At 35.7% G+C, this 21,169-nt stretch overlaps 1 protein-coding gene across 2 annotated transcripts; it reads left to right on the forward strand.

Annotated features, from left to right (window-relative positions):
* The first annotated feature begins 15,183 nt into the window (after positions 1-15,183).
* Positions 15,184-20,100, forward strand: LOC132617219 (cellulose synthase-like protein G2). Of its 2 annotated transcripts, XM_060332178.1 has the most exons (8): positions 15,186-15,889; positions 15,979-16,074; positions 16,407-16,541; positions 17,922-18,134; positions 18,223-18,322; positions 18,442-18,620; positions 18,904-19,254; positions 19,533-20,100. In XM_060332178.1, exons 1-8 carry the CDS (start codon positions 15,296-15,298, stop codon positions 20,004-20,006), a joined length of 2,142 nt encoding a protein of 713 aa, XP_060188161.1. In that variant the 5' UTR covers positions 15,186-15,295; the 3' UTR covers positions 20,007-20,100. The 2 variants fall into 2 exon arrangements, with proteins under 2 accessions (XP_060188162.1, XP_060188161.1); XM_060332179.1 differs by lacking the exon at positions 18,904-19,254 and having other exon boundaries at positions 15,184-15,889.
* Positions 20,101-21,169: the final 1,069 nt, after the last annotated feature.

The following is a 21,169-nucleotide window of genomic DNA, read 5'->3' on the forward strand; positions in this document are numbered from 1 at the left end:
TCACAAAATTAGCCCATTAATGTGATTAACACAAGGGTAAACTGGGAAAAAGCTATTTAATGTTATCTTGGGTAAATAAAACGACAAATATTTTGAGACAAGTATTTTTAGTAAAGACGACAAATATTTTGAGACGGAGGGAGTATATATTTAGAGCTTCGAGCTAGGTACTTCATCCATCTCAAATTATTTGTCGTGGTTACTAAAATTATTTTCTCAATTTATTTGTCGTTTTAAAAGTTCAAGGCACAATTAGTTTTTTCCCCCAATTTTGCCCGTAATAGAATTTTGTCATTAATGGCGATAACACACAAATAGAGTAAACATTTAATGGAGAAAGATTATAACTTAGATAATGTAAGGATAAAGTTAGTCAAATATCTCTCCTAATTAACATTTCTTAAGGGGTGTTAAAGCAAAAATATGATAAATAATTTGAGACGGAGGGAGTACGTGATTTAATTTTATAGATCGGCTTGTACTCCTTTCGTCTCAAATTATTCCTCGTGCTTTCAAAAAATGATTGTTTTGAATTATTTATCATTTTAGCATTTAAAAAAAAAAACAAATTCATTTCACTATTGGTAGTTACTCCCTCCTAAAATAAGTATTGCTTTAGAAAAAAAAAATTGGCCCAAGTAAGCGTCGCTTTAAGAATTCAAGACAAACAATAGTAATTGCTCCCAACTATACCTTTATATCAAAGAACTATTTCTTTTTAATAGCGCTCAAATCTCAAGAAACATCTAATAATAAGGGTAATTTAGTAAAATAAAGTTTTTATTTATTGTGAAATGAGCTAAAATGACAATTATTTAAGGACAAAGAGAGTATTGTTCTTAGAAGATTTCAAACACCTAAATTATGGGGTAATGTTATGATTATCCAAATACCAATGAAGGGTAAACCCTTCTAATTAATACTCTCTCTGTCTCAAATAATCTGTTGTTTTTTTGTTTTACACGTCTCTTAAGAAATATTAATTTAAGAGGGGTATTTGAGTAACTTTACCCTTATTTATTTTAAAGTTATAATCTCTCTTAAATGTTTACTCTTTTTATGTGTCATCTCCATTAATAACAAAATTATACTCCCTCCGAATAAAAAAGAGTATCCACTGAACCTTCTTTTCTTGGGTCAAAAAGAGCGTCCACTTATCAAATCAAGAAATAATTAACCTTATCTTTCAAATTTGCCCCTATTAAGTGCTATGTGATCAAATCCAATACCTATTTAATTAAGATCGGTTTAGCCAAATTACCTATTTTTATTTATTAGTTATTATTTTCTTAAGGGGTGTGCAAATGGCCACGTGGACACTCTTTTTGATTTGGAGGGAGTACTAAGAGTAAATGAGAAAAAACAATTAATTGTGGCTTAGCTGTACTTCTAAAACCACAAATAATTTGAGATAACTATTTTTAGTAATCACGACCAATAATTTGAGACGGAAAGAATATTTCTTAAGGGGCCTAAAAAAGAGAATCACGACAGATAATTTGAGTATTAAACATCATTCTTATAATACATGAATCGAAGCTACACAGTGGACGGTGACAATAATACATTAGATTCCTGAAATGAAGCTCCAAATTTCATAAGATTAAAACATTGAACATTTCCTAGAGTCAAAGCTTCGTTTGTCTCTACAGTTGTTGGACACTAGTGAACTCTATTTTCAGAATTCAAGTATTCAATTTATTACTAGGAAGAAGACCCCATTTTAATTCTTCGAGGACTGGACCAGAAAATAAAGTTTGGACACTTCCTATATGAGTACTGAACACATGCAATACTTAAAACTCTTTTTAGTAGTCTTATAAGGAGTTAATGCTAGTATAGTAGGTAAAGGAGTTAATGCTATTAAGGTAACCTTGTTTTGCATGTGTCTTACTTCTATAATGGATAAATTTAAATTTACTTTTTTTGTCTCAAATTATCTGTCGTGATTACTAAAAATAGTTGTCTCAAATTGTTTGTCATTTTAAAAGTTCTAGCAATAATTTATTATTTTTTTCTTATTTTATTTTTATTAGAATTTTATCATTGATGGAGATGACACATAAATAGAGTAAACATTAATGTAGAGAGATTATAACTTAAACATGAATAAAAATAAAATAGTCAAATATTCCTCCTAATTAATATTATTTCTGGAGGGCTTGTTAAAAAACAAGGGACGTAATATTTTAATTTTATTCTAAGGACACATAGAGATTATCGAAATTGTTTTCAATCGAGGAGTTGGACAAAGTACTTGCAACAACAATAGACGCTACTTCAATACGCACCTGCCATTCAATGATTATTTGCTTCCGAAAAACTGAACAATGAAAAAAGAAATAAGAGGGGCCAAGAAATTAAACAAAGTGTGTCATTTACATAGAATTAATTTAGTTTTATGTACGATTATTTTTGCTTTCTGAGATCTTTATGAAGTTTATTTCCTACTTGATTATGTCATTATTTCCTACTTGATTATGTCATATGGTCTGCCATTCGTACTGCTTCAAAAATTTGTTTTATATTTCTTTTATGCCCGAAAATTTCATTATGACAATTCGACTCCGTCAAAGATATCTTTCGAATCAATACAATATCCGAATTACTTCCTTCCTATGCATGGGACTTTTACACTAGGAGTATTGCCATCACTAAGGGTGTGTTCGGTGTGGAGGAAAATATTTTCCTGAAAAATGTTTTTTTTGAAAAATAAGTGAATTTCTACTTATTTTCTCTTGTTCGTTTGGGTAGCGGAAAATAAGTGAATTTCTTACTTATTTTCTCATATTCGTTTGGTTGGTAAAAATTATTTTCAGAAAAATATCCACCCAAGCCTCACAACTCCACCCCAACCCCACCACCCCATACCACACCCTAAATCCTTTACTTTTTCTTTAGAATGTGAAGGCCTGTCATCAATGCGGACCAATATACGTAAATGTGCGGTCGCAAAAGCGAAGTCCTTGTTTCGCAAATGTAAAACTTGAAATATTTTGGAGCTCCTCAAATGTGGAACTAAGTCCGCAAATGCGGCAATTTGGACTGTAAATACGGACAAACCTGGAAGTATAAATTGGACAGTTTTGAATTTCAGCCCTAGTTTGTATTGCAAAGAGGAGCTTGTCTCGTCGTGGGGAGTTCTAGTTGGTTTGTTTTCGATTCAAATCATTGATGTAATGATTCTCTAACACCCTTGGGTTGATATACTTGATTTTGATTGGGTTTAACTATAGAATCATTGGTTTTTTTCAAGAGAATTTATTGAAGATTTTTGCCTACTTTCCCAATTAGAAAATTTGTGATTTGACCTAGCTAATTTAGTTAAAATCAAATCTTGTTTATTGTAATGGAATATTCGTGAGCTTATGGGTAATTAGTCTATGTAATTTATTTCAGCATTTGATCGGGTTAACTTTGATTGTAAAATTACGAAAATGAACCACCTATCCAAATTTGACTCGTTGTCCGATATTTTGCATAGTTTGAGGTTAATTGGGGTCGTTTGGCTGGCATTTTTGAACATTGCAAGGTCCGGGTCTTACAGTTAATGAGCTAAGACTACCTACGTAAGCGTCTACATTAACTGAAAGTACTAATTACTATCTTTTCTAAATTTATATTCTAATTTTATCTTTTAAATTTAGGCTCAATATCAAAGTTCCTCGGAGGAGCTTTGTTGGAGTAAGTCGACCATTAATCAAGGTGAGACAACACCAATTTCAGACGAGGATACAGAGAAGTTTTGGTTGAATACTATTGGTGGCCCAAGAAAGGGGAGAGCTTATGGCCTTTCTCAATGAGCTCCATCGCTATCAGTTCGGGTTGCAAGGCATAGGAACTTCCTCCATTGACGAGGCAATGGATAGGGCAACCATGATGGCTATGGAGTAGAAGCTACCTGAATTATCTAGCCAATTTCATGCGTCAGAGGCCAGAGAGTGGCGTAGAGATCAATAGTATGAAGGGCTTAAGACTCAATTAGACGGTTTACTTGCTACTAAGGCATTTTCGATTTCCAATGTGAAAATGATGTTAGTGTTATATCCCGCATTTTGTACGTTCGAATAATTCAAGATAATTGCGAGAAGTTAAGGGCAATGTTATGTTTTGGTCTTGTTGAATACACAAGTTGTTTATGGAAATTCTTGATGTGGAAATATTAAGAAAAGCTAAGGGTAAAAAGGGAAATTCACAAGGCGGCTCATGGAAATATTAAGGAGAGTTTGGGGGTTAAAAATGGAATTATGGAAAGTTAATGGTCTTGAAACAAAAGGCCATGTGGGCGTCCCATGTGGTGTGGGCCATAGCCCACATGGAAGCATAATATAAGTGTATGGAAGATGATTAATTCATCACATTTTATTATCTCCATCTCTTAGAAAATTCAAGAAACTTGGAGAAAGCAAAAGAGAGCCCTTCGGCCAAGGCATAGCCGAGTAAGGTCCATGAAAAAGTGATCAAGAAAAATTATTTTCTTCTAGCAATTCAACCAATTTAAGGTGAAGTAGTTGTTGGAGCAAGCAAAACACTTGTTTGTGCACTTTACCATCCTATCCGAGCCAAGAGGTTAAGAGAAAAAGGTATGTGTTCAATTCTCTTTTACTTGTGTTATGGATAAATTATTTATGTTGAAGTGTGTAGAAATGGATGGAATTTGTGAAAGAATGGATGTTGTGTGGTGGCCGTGCATGTCTAGGTGTTATGTAGAAGTGATAACTTGATTTTATTTAGTAGTTTGATTGTTGTGTTCTGGATTCCATGATGTAAAAATGAAGGTTTGGTGGCTTGAAATGAATTTGAAATCGTTTGTGCATTATTGAAGAAGTTAGTATGACATTAGTGTGGTTTCTTATATTTGTAAGAATAAATTTGTTAATGTATGGGTTGTTGATATAACTCATGAATTTGGAGATAAGAGATGTGTTTGGAAGATGGTAAGTTGGTTGTTGTGATTAAATGGAATATAAGCAAAATGTTGACGAATTATGTAAAAGAAGTTACTAACGTTAGAATGTATTTCGGATTGATTGTTGAAGTTGTTAGTATGATGGTTGGTGTAGTTTATGAATTAAGAAGGAAAGGAAATAGGTTGCTATTATTCTTGTTAAATTTGGAACTTTTTGGGTGAAGTAGTATATTGATTGGGTTGTTTTGAATATTATGTGAATTGAATTAAATATAAATGAAATGCCGTTGAATTGTATGACAAAGGTTGTTAATGTTAGAATGCGTCTTGAAATGATTGTTGATGTTGTTGGCATGATTGTTGGTATTGTTGTTGATAATTTGGCCGAGTTGAATTCTCGGATTGTTGATTGATGATTTGGCCGAGTTGGATTCTCGAGGATGGTGTATTTACAGGGGAAATGCTGCCGAAATTTCGGCAGAATATAACTAAATTCATTTGAAGGACTAAGACAAGTGTATGTCGATGAGTCTAATGATTATGTCAATTCTCTTGAATGTAGACTAGCAAGTTTGGACGAGTAAGCGCAGCTAATTGGACGTGGGACAGGTATGTAAGGCTTACTCTTTCTTTCTTTTGGCATGATCTTCGTGAAATCAACATGACAAAGTATATGCATATGATCCCAAAGGAAACTCCCATTCTTAGAGCCACTGGGATGGCTAACGTTCTTGATTTCCATAAGCTGTCCCATATGGTTTTGATGCGTACTTATGATGTCCGAAGTTCAGTTTGATATGTTTCCGAATGGCATTCGAGAAATAAATGATGTGATCAATGTTTTGGTTTTTAAATGATAGCACGTTTGGTTATTCCATCGAGTCTTTGATACATTTGATACGTACATATGGTTCCAAAGGCTCTGTCGGATGTGATCCATAACAATATTCGAAGGGTACCTAACATGATTATGGCTTTGGTTTTCCAAAAATGGCTTCTGAAACGCTTGTAGAAGGTTCTGTACTTCAAACGCTCATAACTTTCTTATACTAAGTCGGATTGACCCGAAACTTGTTTCTGAGCCTTCAGGGATCGGTGAGTATACTTGTCCATCGAGTCGTAGGATTGATTTATATACACATGGTTCTCACTACTCCGCTCGTGCGTGCTACTATTATATCGTTCGCCGAGCCTCGGGCCGGTTATATCATTGTGTGCACTATGTTATACTCGCCACTAACATGTTATGTCATATATGGACCGGAGCCGACGCCTCGGCAACATGATATGTTCTATTTTCTGTATGTATATGAACAAGAAATGTTTTTCAAAGGAAGTATTACTATGGATGTATATAATATATTTATGGATCGGGCTGCACGTTCCGCAGCAGTATAATATGTATATAGATCGGGCTGCACGTTCCGCAGCAGTATAATATATGTATGGATCGGGCTGCACGTTCCGCAGCAGTATAATATATATATGGATCGGGCTGCACGTTCCGCAGCAGTATAATATGTATATGGATCGGGCTGCACGTTCCGCAGCAGTATAATATATGTATGGATTGGGCTGCACGTTCCGCAGCAGTATAATATATATATATGGATCGAGCTGCACGTTCCGCAGCAGTATAATATATATTTATGGATCGGGCCGAACGTTCCTCGGCACTAATATGTCATATGTATGGATCGGGCCGAACGTTCCTCGGCATTAATATGTTATATATTTATGGATCGGGCCGAACGTTCCTCGGCATTAATATGTTATATATATATGGATCGGGCCGTACGTTCCTCGACACTAATATGTTATGTATGGATCGGGTCGTACGTTCCTCGGCACTATCATATTACGTATGGATCGGTTATATGTATAGGTATATGGTGACATATGATGTCGGCACGTATGATCAGTGTTTGGAAAGTAAGTATTTTGGTACGCTGGATGTTTTACTCTTTTTCGGTACTTTTTCTGACATATGACATCGGTAAGTATGATTTACGTTCGGAAAATAAGCACCTTGGTATTCTGGTTAATGTACTTACTTTTTGTACTGTTGTTCCGATTATGGTTCTGTTTTCTGTATTCCATGCCTTACATGCTCAGTACATATTCCGTATTGACCCCTTTTCTTCGGGGGCTGCGTTTCATGCCGCGCAGGTACACCCAGATGAGTAGAAGCCATTATAAAAGATGTTCTAGCGGCGTTGGCAAGCTCCCTTTACTCTTGGAGTGCTGCCGAGTTAGAGTACACGTGTTATGATTTCTGATTGGAGTTAGAGACTTTGCAGACAGAGTCGTGGGTATAGACTGTCAGTTTTGTAAGCGGCTCCATCAGCCGATGTGTCATTCTGTGTTATGTGATAAATTCTACATGATTACAAATTTTGTTTGATTTGAGAATAACGATGAAAAAGAATATTTCTGAAAGCTGTACTATGTATTTCATCTTTATTTGATTTAAAAGTCTAAGAAGATTATGTGTGCACTAAGGGTCTGAGGGTTCGCTCGGCCCTAAGTAAGGGTCGGGTGTCCATCACACCCTAGGGAGATTAGGGTGTGACAGTTAGCCCCCGATTTCGGCCTCCACGCGATCATCTTGTCCTTAATCATTCTATTCGGGGTCTTGTGGATGAAGTAGTTCAGACAAATATGTAGTGGCAAACAACCCTTAGCTTGTATCAGATACTTTTTTTTTTTTGGTAAATAAAGATTTTATTTCACCAAATGAGCGTTAAGTACAGAGCTTAGACAACAGGCGCATGGACAAGGTCCCATGGTCCTGTTTCATTGGAATAACAAGCTAAGTCACACAACAAATAAACTAAGAAGGATAATAATCCATTCAGGCTAGTTGGCTTGCCAGTTTTGGTTGCATATTTCCCCTCACCATTTGCTTTGAAAAACTCGGTTGTTCCTTTCTTGCCATAGGAAATAAACACAACCTGCAGTTATGAGTCTAAAGATCTGAGATTGTGCTGCTTTACCATTTATGTGTGTAGTCGTCCATCTTACTTCATCAGTCCACTCCATTGCATATCTATTGTATCCTTGCTACTCTACTATTTTCTCCCAGACCCTTGCTGAGTAGCTGCATTTGAAGAATAAGTGCTCCACTGTCTCATTTTCAGTTCCACATAGGGGGCAAACCAGTTGTTCAGTTATCCCCCATTGCGTCAGTCGGTCTCTAGTGTAAAGTCTCTTGTTAAGTGCCAGCTATAGTATAAAAATCCACTTAGGAGCACCTTGGTTATTACACACCAATCTCCTCCAAGTCACCTTTAGATGGTTTCCTCGGAGCTTCTGGTATACTTGTTTAATTGAGAAGGTGGTGATGTTGTTGAGTTGTTGTTCGTCAATACCTGCTTCTTCTAAGATGTCCACTGCTTTAAATATATTTTCAGCATCCATGAGGCTTGATTGGGAAAGATACTCCATACACTCTGTTGCTTGAGGTAATATTCATGTACCCATCTGACCCATAGCTTGTCTGCCTTCTTACATAGGTTCCAAAGTAATTTACATATGGCAGCTTCGTTCAATGTTTGAGCATGCAGAACGTTCAGTCCACCAGCAGCTTTAGGCAGACATAATTGTTCCCAAGCTATCAATGCTTTCCTAGATGTTGTTGTGTCCCCTGTCCACAAGAAGGTTCTACAAATTGTTTCAACTGCTTTTAGTACCTTTTTTGGGAGTATGAATATCTGAGCCCAAAAAGTTTGTATGAAAAATAGCACAGTCTTAACTAGTTGTAATCTGCCAGCATATGACAATAGCTTTGATGTCCAATGTGTAATTCGTGCCAAAATTTTGTCCGTTAGGGGCATGCATTGCATAGAGTGAGTCTTTTTGTACTTAAGGGCACTCCCAGATATCTAAAGGGCAAGGTTCCCTTAGTGAATTATAGTTTGTCCTGAATCCTTTGTTGTGTCACATTGTCTACCCCCCCCCCCCCTCCCCCCCCAAAAAAAGATAGAGCTCTTACTAGTGTTTGCGATAAGACCAGAAGCTGCAGAGAACCGGAGGAAGCAGTCATAAACTTTGTTAATTGAAAATTCATCACCTCTACAAAATACGAGCAGATCGTCTGCAAACCCAAGCTGCACAATATTCAATTTGGCACATTTTTTATGATGGTTAAAATCAGGATCAGTACCCAAAGGTTTCAGGCTTCTATTCAAGTACTCCATACATATCACGAACAGGAAGGTTGATAGGGGGTCACCCTGTCTGAGTCCTTTCTTTGCTGGGAATGCCTTTGATGGCTGACCATTTACCATGATAGCATAGTTAACAGTTGTTACACACACCATGATCCACCTTACAAACGGATCAGGGAAGTTTAAGCTGATGAGAACTTGTTCTAGGAAGGGCCATTCTATTGAATCATAGGCCTTTTGCATGTCTATCTTAAGCATACACCTAGGAGAAATGTTTTCCTAATGTATCCTTTGACTAACTCGTGGATTAAGATAATGTTGTCACTGATTAATCTTCCTGGAACAAAAGCAGTTTGGTTATTTTCAATAATTCGCTCCATAACATATTGCAGCCTCTTTGTGATGATTTTTGAGATAATTTTATAAAGGACTGTACAGCAAGAGATGGGCCTCTACTCCTTTACATAGACTGGATTTTTTACTTTTGGAATGAGAGTGACACTAGAACAGTTCACTTCAGGTGGCAGTACCCCATCATGAAAAAACAATCTAATAGCAGCTATAATGTCTTTACCTATGATTCCCCAAGCCTTCTTGAAAAAATAGGCATTAAAACCATCATGTCCTGGTGCTTTGCCATCATCAATATCCTGGATAGCTTGGTTTATTTCCTCAGTAGTTATAGGCCTTGTCAACTTCAGCTGGTCTGTTCTGTCAAGAATATTCCCCGCCTTCATAATTCCAGGATCAATTGCAGGTATTGATTCAGCTCTGGACCCCAACAATTTCCCATAAAAGCCACAAATTTCTTTCTCTATTTCCTGATCAGTATAGAGCAGTCGACAAGTTTTAGTTTTTAAGCAGTTGATCTTGTTCTGTGCTACCCTGCTCTTCATACTTGCGAAGAAAAATCTTGTATTTGAATCTCCCAGTTTTAACCAGTGAACTCTGGATTTTTGCTGCCAGATGCTTTCTTCAATATTAGTCCATTTCTCAAATTCTTTCCTTAATAGCTTTTCTACTGGTATGAGTTCCTGATGTTGTCCATCTGCTATAGAGTTTTGTATGTCTGTCAGCTTCTGCCTTATTGTGTCTATCTTCTCCACTATCCCCTGGAACTCTGTCTTTCTAAGCTTCTTCATTCCATTTTTGACACTCATAAGTTGCCGCCACACCTGTTTGAGAGAGGGGTACGGTAGATGTTTGGTCCAGCAGCCCTCCACAGTTTGCTTAAAATCTTGATGATCAGCCATATAATTGTAAAACTTAAAAGGTCTGTGAAAGTCCCTTCTTTGTTCTATGATGGAGATGCATAGAGGGGAGTGATCAGAGAAACTTGGCTCAAGAGCAGACACATTAGTAGTATAGTTTTTCATCATCCAAATTGAGTTAGCAAGTGCCCTATCTATTTTGCTGTACACAGTTCCATTGGACCAGGTATATTCTCTTCCGCCTAGGCTTAATTCATGAAGGCCAGTGTTTTGTATGAACTGTCTAAAATCTCTTACCTCACATTCTTGGACCTCTGTGCCATTTATTCTATCCTCATCCTCTGTTATAGCATTGTAATCACCCATAAGTAGCCAGAGATACTGCACCCTAGCTTGCAGCCATTCAAGAGCATCCCATAATGACCTTCTAGTGATGACAGTGTGCAACCCATAGACAGCAGTCAACAGGAACTGAGTATTCCCAACTATCACCATACTATGAATAAATTGCTCATGACTTTGGATCACTTTAACTGCTACTTTGATAGGATTCCATAGTAGCCAAATTCTACGTTTGCCAGTTGAATCATAGTTTTCAGCCCATTCCCATCCTGGGAAGATCTTCTTAACTATTTTTTGTGCAAATTTTTTGTGTACTCTGTGCTCAATTATTGTTATAAGACTAACATTATGAACTTTCAAAAACTTTACCATCTCCCTTTGCTTATACAGCTTATTGAAGCCCCTAACATTCCATGTTACTACGTTCATAGGGATATATTAGGTGGTTTCTGTTCCAGTTCTTGCACTACATTGCTCACTTGGGCCAGCTCCTTTTAGGACGTGGATGCTACATTATTTGTCATCATGGTTCCTTCTACCATACTACCACCTGGAGCCATAGTATTTATCGTAGTAGGGACCTTATGACCTCTAGCTGCTGCCTTTTGCTTTATAGATTGCCAGTCCACCCCTGATGGAGAGGGTGTGACATTTACTACTATTTTTTTAATGCCAGGCTGTTGTGGTTGTTCATCTCGAAATTCCCATTCTTGCTTCTGTTTCTGCCCTTGATTTTTATGGACTCCTTCCTTGTGTTTCTGGACAAGCCCAGCTGCTGGAGTCTTTTTTTTTTTTTTTTTGCTACATGTTCTTCAATTTCCTGGTTATTTTCTTTTACAGCCCTTGGCTCATTTGGAACAGATTTAGCAGGTGGCTTCAGTCTGTCTTTGGAGCAGTCGTGACTGAGTTGACAGCATGTTCCACAGTATAGTGGTTTCCAGTCATAAGTCACAGCTTGATCAAAGACTTTCCCGTTGGGGTCTTGAACTTGTATAGTGCTAGGCAGTGGTCTTGTGATGTCCATTTCAACTAGCACCCTAGCATAGGATATTCTTTCCACAGCAGTTGTACACTCATCAGCATATAGTGGATTCCCAATCCCACTACTGATTCTGCTTAAAGTTTCCATTTCCCAACAGTTTAGAGGAAGTTTTGGGTATTTTACCCACAGTGGCATTGTCTTAAGTACTTCCTCTGCTACATCGAAATCAGCAGTCCAGGCCTTGATTATCATAGGTTTATTATGCAGCATTTGTGGACCTGAGTATAGTACCTCATTCCTATCATCCAAGCTAGCAAATCGTACCACAAAATATCCATCATTATGATAGAATATTTGTGGTTTGGTGATAAACTCCCGGTTATGCTCAATAAATCTCCCAATACTTGCAATAGTGGGGGAAGCTCCTATAACATACAAAATCAGTGCAGTCTTCCATTTTTCACTGCCCACATCTACTTCCTTTTTTTCTAATACAACAATTTTTTCCCATCTCCGATCGTTGGTGCAATAAATTTGAGGCTCATACCCTTTTCCGCCATTTTATTGACTTGGAAAAGGGTGTTCCATGCCTTTGTTGGTTGTTGCGTCTGGGCTAGATCCGGTACTGGTGTTCCCCTTTCTTCCGTTGGGACTCCCACACCTGTGGGTGAAGTACCCCTAGATGAATTGTTGTTCATTTCCCCTCGAGTACCTTTCATCGTGGTTATTGCAGTTTTCCCATGTTCAATCAACTCAGTGGCTACGATTAGTTCCCCCGTCGATGCCTTGCTTTGATTCCTGGGGCTTCCTGCCGACTTATCCGTGCCCGACTTTTTACCCACGGTAGATCCACCCCCATTTGGAGTGTTAGTGCCTTTGGTTGGTAGCGCCGGCCATGTTTCCGTAGTCACTTTTCCAGTGTGTCGTATGGTAGTTTTTAGCCCCAATCCTTTCCCTACTTGCTTCAGCACCGTCGTATCGTTATTTTCCATGTTTATAGCAGCACACTAGCGTGCACCTGTGAGAGAGGAGAGAGGATCGTTATTTCTCTTGACTCTATTAACAATGTATAATATGTATCGTATCAGATACTTGTTTAAACTAATTATTAGATAGGAGTACTTTTTATAATTTTTTAAGACTTGTACATTATTGAATATGTTATGAAATTGTCTAACTATTTATGATTTATTGGTGGGTTTTGATTGATAATTGATCGAGTTTCGAATTAGATTTGATATAGTTTGGGTCGGAAAACTATAGTTGTTTAATGTTGTTTGGGTGATCGATTGGCAGCGCATAGTGCTGGATTTATTTCAGAATTGTAATTGTTTTTAATTGGCACGTAGTGCCAACTGGTCGGTTTGTTCATTAAAAGAATACAAATACAACAAATCGATCGACCTCAGTCTGTATTTTAAACAAAATGAGAAAACCAACCGAAAAAATTGATCAGTATTTTCATATAAAATAAATTAATAATATAAAAAAATCGACTGAGATCAGTTAGTTTCTTTTTGGGGTCATATGTCAAGAAAATAGATTTTTACAAAATAAGGAAATCGATCGAGTACAGTCCTTGAAGTCTGTCGGTTTATTGTACAAACCAGTTCATTATTGGCCTATGATATGGATCGGTTTTTCCAATAAATCAACCGACGGCGATCCCTTTCAGCCATGATTTTATTAGTGCTAATGTGGTTCGGTCAATCGACCTACGTCCACATGTAGAGATATGCAATTCATTACATCAAAGATAGTACAAAATAAAGCGAAAAATAACCTCACAAATTCACTCAGAAAAAGGAGGTTGACACAAGTAACAAGCACTATACAAGAACAGGAATTAGCTGCAAATTCCGTAGCACATTCGTCGCTAAATAGGATTAACAACGAATTTTGCTATTTAGCTATTAAATTTATATATCGCTAAATTCCTGTTTTTTAGTAGTGAAATTCTCCCCTAAAATAAGACTCTCAAATCCCTTAAGGTTACATTGTAGATGTTGCCAAGTAAGAAGGAGGGAGCCTTAATGTCTAAAAGTCCAAAATCTTTTGCTCCAAAAAAGAAAAGGATTAGTCAAATATGAAAAAATTATATTTTTCTTTTAGAAAAAAAAAAAAAATCTAATTATTGTAAGAAAAAGTCAGGCTAAACACCTACAAACGCTAAAGGTAAATGTAAATAGAATTTAACTACAAACTCAAGGGTAAACTGTAGGTATTAAGCCTATTCCCAAAAATATGGGAGGTTAGCATCATTAGGTTACTATTTTTTATTAGAATAAATGCGGAGGAGATTACAAAAATGTTACCTTATATTTGGGGTAGGTTTAAAGCAGTCCCTTAGATATCCTTTAAGCAGTTTTGGTCCTTTAAGTTTGCCAAAAGTAAATATTTTTGGGATAAAAAATTTAACTAATTTTGTCCGTTAGATTGGACGAGAATCGCAAAAGATAAAGAATTTAGCGGGAACACACATTTTGAGGTACAATTTTTGTTATCTATGATATTTTGAATCTATATATTTTTACTTGGTGCAGCTTTTTGAGGTGCAATATTTTGTATCAAGTGTAATTTCTAGAATTTTATGAGACTTTCCTGTCGTTTCTAATTAACCTTTTCATTCAGAGTTTCTGTGAGATATAACAAGCAAAGTTTATTAGATATTTGATGGAGATCAAAAGTGTTCAACTAATTCTTTGAACTTCGAAGACCAAAATTGCTTGGATCATATTTATGCGACTAGCTTGAAACTATCATAAATATTAAGGATCATTTTTGTCATTTTCTTAATGAATGTGTGTGACTTATTGCTAATAAATATTTGGAGTGAAAATTGAACTTAACGTGTCGGCTTTGCATGTTTCTACAAAGTACAAACTAGTTAAACACTATATATCAGTATAAGAACAAAAAAGAGATTAAAGCCCTCACACCCAATTAAAGTGTCTTAGTTTGACTAGACACGGAATTTAAGAAATAAAAAGACTCTTGAATCTTATGGTCCTAATTTAAAGATTATATAATGTACTAAAATGTTCTTTGAATCTTGTGGTTATAAACTTGTCATATAGGATATTTGAATTGTCCACCTACTAAATATAGAAAGAGACATTCTTTTTAGGACAAACCAAAAAAGAAAGTAGAACACTTAAATTGAGACGGAGGGAGTACTTCACTTAGTATTATAGATTATGAGACGAACAGCTTTTTTCATAACGAATTGTATACCGCCAAATTTGTTAACTTGGGATAACAATTAAATTTGTATAAAAGGGGTTAAAGACAAGTAAATCATATTCTATCAGACCCTTTTTCTTGTGGCTAAACCAAAAGTATAAATAATAGTAAGAATATAAATGGCATAAAGTAAATATTGGCCAGGGTGTTCACCCGAATTTCCTTCGTCGAAAAATTATCATGTATACACAAGGTTAAAATTATTTTTTATGTATAAATAGTAGATATTGAACCTCCTTGGCTTTCTCATTTCTTACTCTTTTATATTTTTGAACCCCCTAAAGAAAAATCTTGTCTCCGTCACCGGTCGTATTAGTAAATTTAGAACACTTTGATTCTTGAGGAGGAGTGGGATAGTTAACAACAATATCCGAGCCATATGCAGGTCTTGAAATAGGAACACAGGGAGAGAAGAGAAACCACCAAGAAAAAAAAAACCATGGAACTCAACAGATGTACTGTGCAGCAACCTATCACCACCATTTACCGACTCCACATGTTTCTCCACTCTCTAATCATGCTTGCATTAGTATACTATCGTTTATCTCATTTGCTTTACCTTGAAAACTTCCTCACTTTACAAGCATTTGCATGGGTGCTTATCACCTTAGGTGAAGTTAGTTTCATCATCAAGTGGTTCTTCGGACAAGGGACTCGTTGGCGCCCGGTTGTCAGGGACGTATTCCCTGACAACATAACATGCCACAATTCTCAGCTTCCGGGAATTGACGTGATGGTCTTCACTGCCAACCCTAAGAAAGAGCCAATTGTGGATGTCATGAACACTGTGATATCCGCAATGGCTCTTGATTACCCGACAGACAAGTTGGCGGTGTATCTATCTGATGACGCGGGATGCCCCTTGACATTGTACGCCATGGAGGAAGCGTGTTCTTTTGCTAAGTTGTGGCTCCCTTTCTGTGAGAAGTATGGAATCAAAACAAGGTGCCCCAAAGCGTTTTTTTCTCCATTAGGGGAAGATGATCGTGTTCTTAAGAACGATGACTTTGTAGCTGAAATGAAAGAAATTAAAGTATGGTAACACAAAAGCAAAAGTTTTGTATAGTTCTTTGTAGATGAATTATTAACTATAATGAGTTTTTTTTCTTTTTCTTTTTGCAGTTAAGATATGAGGAGTTCCAGCAGACTGTGAACCGTGCTGGTGAATCAGGAAAAATCAAAGATGATGTAGTGCCTGATAGAGCCCCGTTTATCAAGGTATTCTGAACAATAAACGAAAATGCAGCTTTATTTAACATATAAGCTTTCAAAATATGTTGAGTCAAGTTCAGACATTTCATAACTCTAGTAAACATGGAACATAAATGAAAAACAGACTAGGTACTTGAAGGACATGCACTGTAACAATAAGGAACAAAAATATATACTTCCACTAAAGATTGTGTCGTCTAGGTCAACAACATATGAGTTGAAGAAGTACATTATAATCTTTGGAAGTCAATTAACCCAAATGGAGGGGAAAAAAATATTCCTACTTAGAGTACTTTTTAAATCTTTATTTTGATGAAAGATTTTTGGTGTCCGTCCAGGTAATAAATGACAGGAAAATGGAGAAAGAGAAGAGCTCCAATGGTTTGACGGAAATTCCTATGCTAGTGTACGTATCCCGTGAAAGAAGAACTCACCGTCGTCATCACTTCAAGGGTGGATCTGCAAATGCTCTTGTATGAATTAATAATCATTTTTATCCTCTCTCCTATAGTATTATATACATGTGTCTCAATTTATGTGATGGTGCTTTGAGCGTAATTTTTTCATATGTCTTTTAAATGTTTGAATTATTAATTATTGTAACTTATATAAATATATTTTTAAGTAGTTTTTAAATATGTAAATTTTATTTTGAAAAACTACGTAAAAGATTTTACGTCCAAATGTGTTGTCAAAATTAATTAGAGATAATATCTCAGATGATCACTTAACTACGACTATTTCACTCAGAAAGTCACTCAACTATGACTAATTTACTCAGAAAGTCACTCAACTTTGTTTTCTAACCAAAAAGTCACTCAACTATTGGTATTTCACCTACAAAGTCACCCAACCTATTTAAGTGTTTTTTAATTAAATGTTATTGACATTTTTCATTTAAAGCCAAAATTATAATTATAATAAATAAATAAAATACCAATTTTAACTATTTTATTGACCCACCCACCCCACTAAAAATATATTGACAAAGACCTTTTATTTTACTCTCATTCCCTTCCAATTTCTCTTTTAACAAGAATTAAAAGAAGAAGGAATACAAAGTCTCGCAATCAACAAGAAAATTAAATGCATATTGGAATCAGAAAATTAGTATATGAAAAAAGGAACGAAAGCCTAGCTTTGATTCAACATCATGTTATTTTCCTTGCTTACACTGGTTAATTGCTTAGTCTCACATCTTACTGTTTGGTATTAGAAATTTTTGGTCAATGATGGAGGCTGCGTGATTTCCCGTCCAATATATCCCCATTTTCATATCTTATTTTAATTTTTTGTAGTCAATGTATTTTTTCTTGTTAATTGTCAGACTTTGTATTTCTTCTTCTTTTAATTCTTGTTAAAAAAGAAATTAGGAGGGAATGAAGGTAAAATAAAAGATCTTGTTCGATATATTATTAGTTGGTTGGATCAATAAAATGGTTAAAATAGGTACTTTTTTATTTCTTACAATTTTGGCTTTAAATAAAAATTTCATGTCAGTAAATTTAATTAAAAAATTATATAAATAGGTTAGGGGTGACTTTGTTGGTGAAACACCAATAGCTGAGTGACTTTGTGGTTAGAAAATAAAGTTAAGTGACTTTCTGAGTGAACTAACCATTGGTGACTTTCTGAGTGAACTAGTTATAGTTGAGTGACTTTGTGGTTAGAAAATAAAGTTGAGTGACTTTCTGAGTGAACTAGTCATAGTTGAGTGATCATCTGAGATATTATCCCAAATTAATTAGAAGTTTGAATCTCGAAAAACGTAACATAAATTGGGACAAAGGGAGTATCGTATTTGATATTATGTGAATAACAAAATTTTCTAACATCTAATAAATTTCATGCAGCTTCGAGTTTCAGGGATAATCAGTAATGCCCCGTATTTACTGGTTTTAGATTGTGATTTTTTCTGTCATGATCCAACATCAGCTCGGAAGGCAATGTGTTTCCATCTTGATCCAAAGATATCACCTTCTTTAGCTTATGTGCAGTTCCCTCAAGTGTTTTACAATGTCAGCAAGTCAGATATTTACGATGTCAAAATCAGACAGGCTTACAAGGTTTTTTTTTCTTTTCTTAGTTAATTAGAATTTCGCAGAGAGATAATTAAAAAAAAAAAATTATGGTAATATATATACTTACTTGTAGACAATATGGCACGGGATGGATGGTATTCAAGGCCCAGTGTTATCGGGAACTGGTTATTTTCTGAAGAGGAAGGCGTTATACACGAAGCCAGGTCTAAAGGGTTCGTTTTTTGTCAAACCTAATTTTAAGTTCAACAATATATTTCGTTCATTATTTGTAAAAAAAAAAAAAAAAAATCATCTAATCCTTTTTATTTGCGGTGGTGGACTTTTGTAATAGATGAATTTCTTGGTTCACCGGAGAAGCATTTCGGATCAAGTAGAAAGTTCATTGCTTCACTAGAGGAGAACAATGGTTACATTTATAAGCAAGAGAAAGTCATATCAGAAGATATCATAGAGGAAGCTAAGACCCTGGCTACTTGTGTATACGAGGATGGCACACAATGGGGTGAAGAGGCAAGTTATATATTTTCTCCCTTTGTTTCATTTTAAGAAAATTTTGAAAGTACCCTAAAGAGATTTGAAGAGTTCTTGATCTTAAACATGTTACTTCTCTGTTTCACTTTTTGTGACAGTGTTTGACTAGCTAGGCACAAAGTATATAGGAAAAATAAAGATTTTTAAAGTGTGTGGTCTAAAATAAGTCATTAATATTACTTAAATCCTGATGTAGTTAAACCAAAGTGTTTTCTTTATGAGAAGTACCTTACAAATTCGTTACTCTAAACGCATTACGCAGATCGGTTATTCCTACAATTGCCATTTAGAGAGCACATTTACTGGTTATCTTTTGCACTGCAAAGGATGGACATCGACATATTTATATCCAGAAAGACCATCTTTCTTGGGGTGTGCCCCAGTTGATATGCAAGGTTTCTCCTCACAACTCACAAAATGGGTCGCTGCACTCACACAAGCTGGTCTATCACGTTTGAATCCCCTCACTTATGGCATGAAGAGCAGGATTAGAACTATCCAATGTTTGTGCTATGCCTATTTGATGTATTTCTCTCTCTATTCTTGGGGAATGGTTTTGCACGCCAGTATTCCGTCTATTAGCCTTTTACTTGGCATTCAAGTGTACCCCGAGGTAAACTTTACATTGTTGCAGTATGATTATCTCATCTAAAAGCTTAAGTTGTTAGAAAGAATATAATTTAATTTATTTCATTACATTGGTCAAGCATATATAATGAGTGATAGTGAGATTTGAACCTAGGACCTCAAATTGCTCTGATACAATGTTGTAGTATGTGATTATCTCGTCCAAAAGCTTAAACTGTTAAATAGCATGTTTTTATATAGTTAATTATCTTTTCAACGCGATCTACTTGGAAATATATTTACAACTTCTCTTTGTTGGTTTAGGTCTATGATCCTTGGTTTGCAGTGTATATAATCGCTTTCATATCGATAATTTTGGAGAATATGTCGGAGTCAATTCCAGAAGGCGGATCGGTTAAAGTGTGGTGGTTGGAATACAGGGCACTGATGATGATGGGAGTTAGTTCAATATGGTTAGGAGGAGTGAAAGCTATAGTTGAAAAGATTATCGGAGCACAAGGTGGAGAGAAATTGTATTTGTCGGACAAAGCAATTGATGAGGAAAAGCTCAAGAAATACGAGAAGGGAAAATTTGATTTCCAAGGGATAGGGATGTTGGCTGTACCATTGATAACATTGTCCGTGTTGAATTTGGTAGGTTTCATGGTTGGAGCTAATCAAGTGATTATTACTATGAGGTTTGAAGATGTGCTTGGCCAACTCCTCCTGTCATCCTTCTTTGTCTTTGTGGTGGTCACTGTTGTCATAGATGTTGTATCTTTCTTAAAAGATTCTTAAACATCTAGTGATGTCAAATGTAATCTAGTATTTGGACGTGCTATGTTGATCTCTCTTGAATAAAAAGGACTTCGAATTATTCGATGACAGAAAATTGTGTTCGTTTTTGTTGCTCTCCATGCCTCCCTTTTGACATTGGGACGTATCTCATCTCAAATGACACGACTTTCTTCTTGCAGGCCCTTGTATGTCATTTTTTAGAGGTGAATATTGCTAATCAATGAAAGGAAGAGTAAATATCTCAAAAGGTCACTCAACTTTGAGTAATTATGTGGCAAAATCACTAAACTTTGCTATATATCAATAAAATCACTTAACTTTGGTCTTTATTCTCATAAAATCACTCAACTAAATGTGTCATCAAAGAATTTGACATGACAATATTAATTAATTTTTTATGTCATGTAGACATGAACCCCACAAATAAAATAAAATAAATTCATATTTTAATTTTGAATATACATTTCAATTTTTTTCTAAAATTTAATGTATAAAAATTAATCTACTACTTTAGACACTTTACGTGAGAGCTAAGTTGTTAAATTTCAATTGACTCGTTGAAAACACTAATGCCAACGGATATATTTTTAACCTTAGTTCCAACATATATTAACCAAAAAAACTGCTCAAAAAAAAAAGTTGTTGTTGCTTAAAGGAAAGGGTCCAACCAGTCCTATGTGGCCTTTTCCTTTCTGTCAGACCAGTAATAACATTCGAGAAAAGGACATAAATGGTCCCTTAACTATGAGAGTAGGTTCAAAATAGTCCCTTAACTATGCACTTAACGGTTTTAGTCCTTTAAGATTGCCATAAGTTAACAAAAATGGTCCCTCAACTATGAGGGTTGGTTAAAAATAGTCCCTTAAGTATGCACTTAACAGTTTTGGTCTTTTAAGTTCGCCAAATGTTAACACTTTTAGTCTCCGACAAAATATTCATCGAACTCTGTTTGTTAGATTTGACGAGAACTATGAAAAAATTAGCGAGAACTCACATTTGGGTGTACACATTACTAAAGAAAAGGCCAAATACCTCAGGATAAAACCGACGGACATCAGTCGGTTATAGGAAAAAACAGAGGAAAAACCTACAGACTTGATAATGTCAAAAAATAGTGTCTCGGAACACAAAGACCGACGGACTCTGTCGATTAAAACCGATGT

Source organism: Lycium barbarum, chromosome 11, assembly GCF_019175385.1.
Source record: "Lycium barbarum isolate Lr01 chromosome 11, ASM1917538v2, whole genome shotgun sequence".
Lineage (NCBI taxonomy): Eukaryota > Viridiplantae > Streptophyta > Magnoliopsida > Solanales > Solanaceae > Lycium > Lycium barbarum.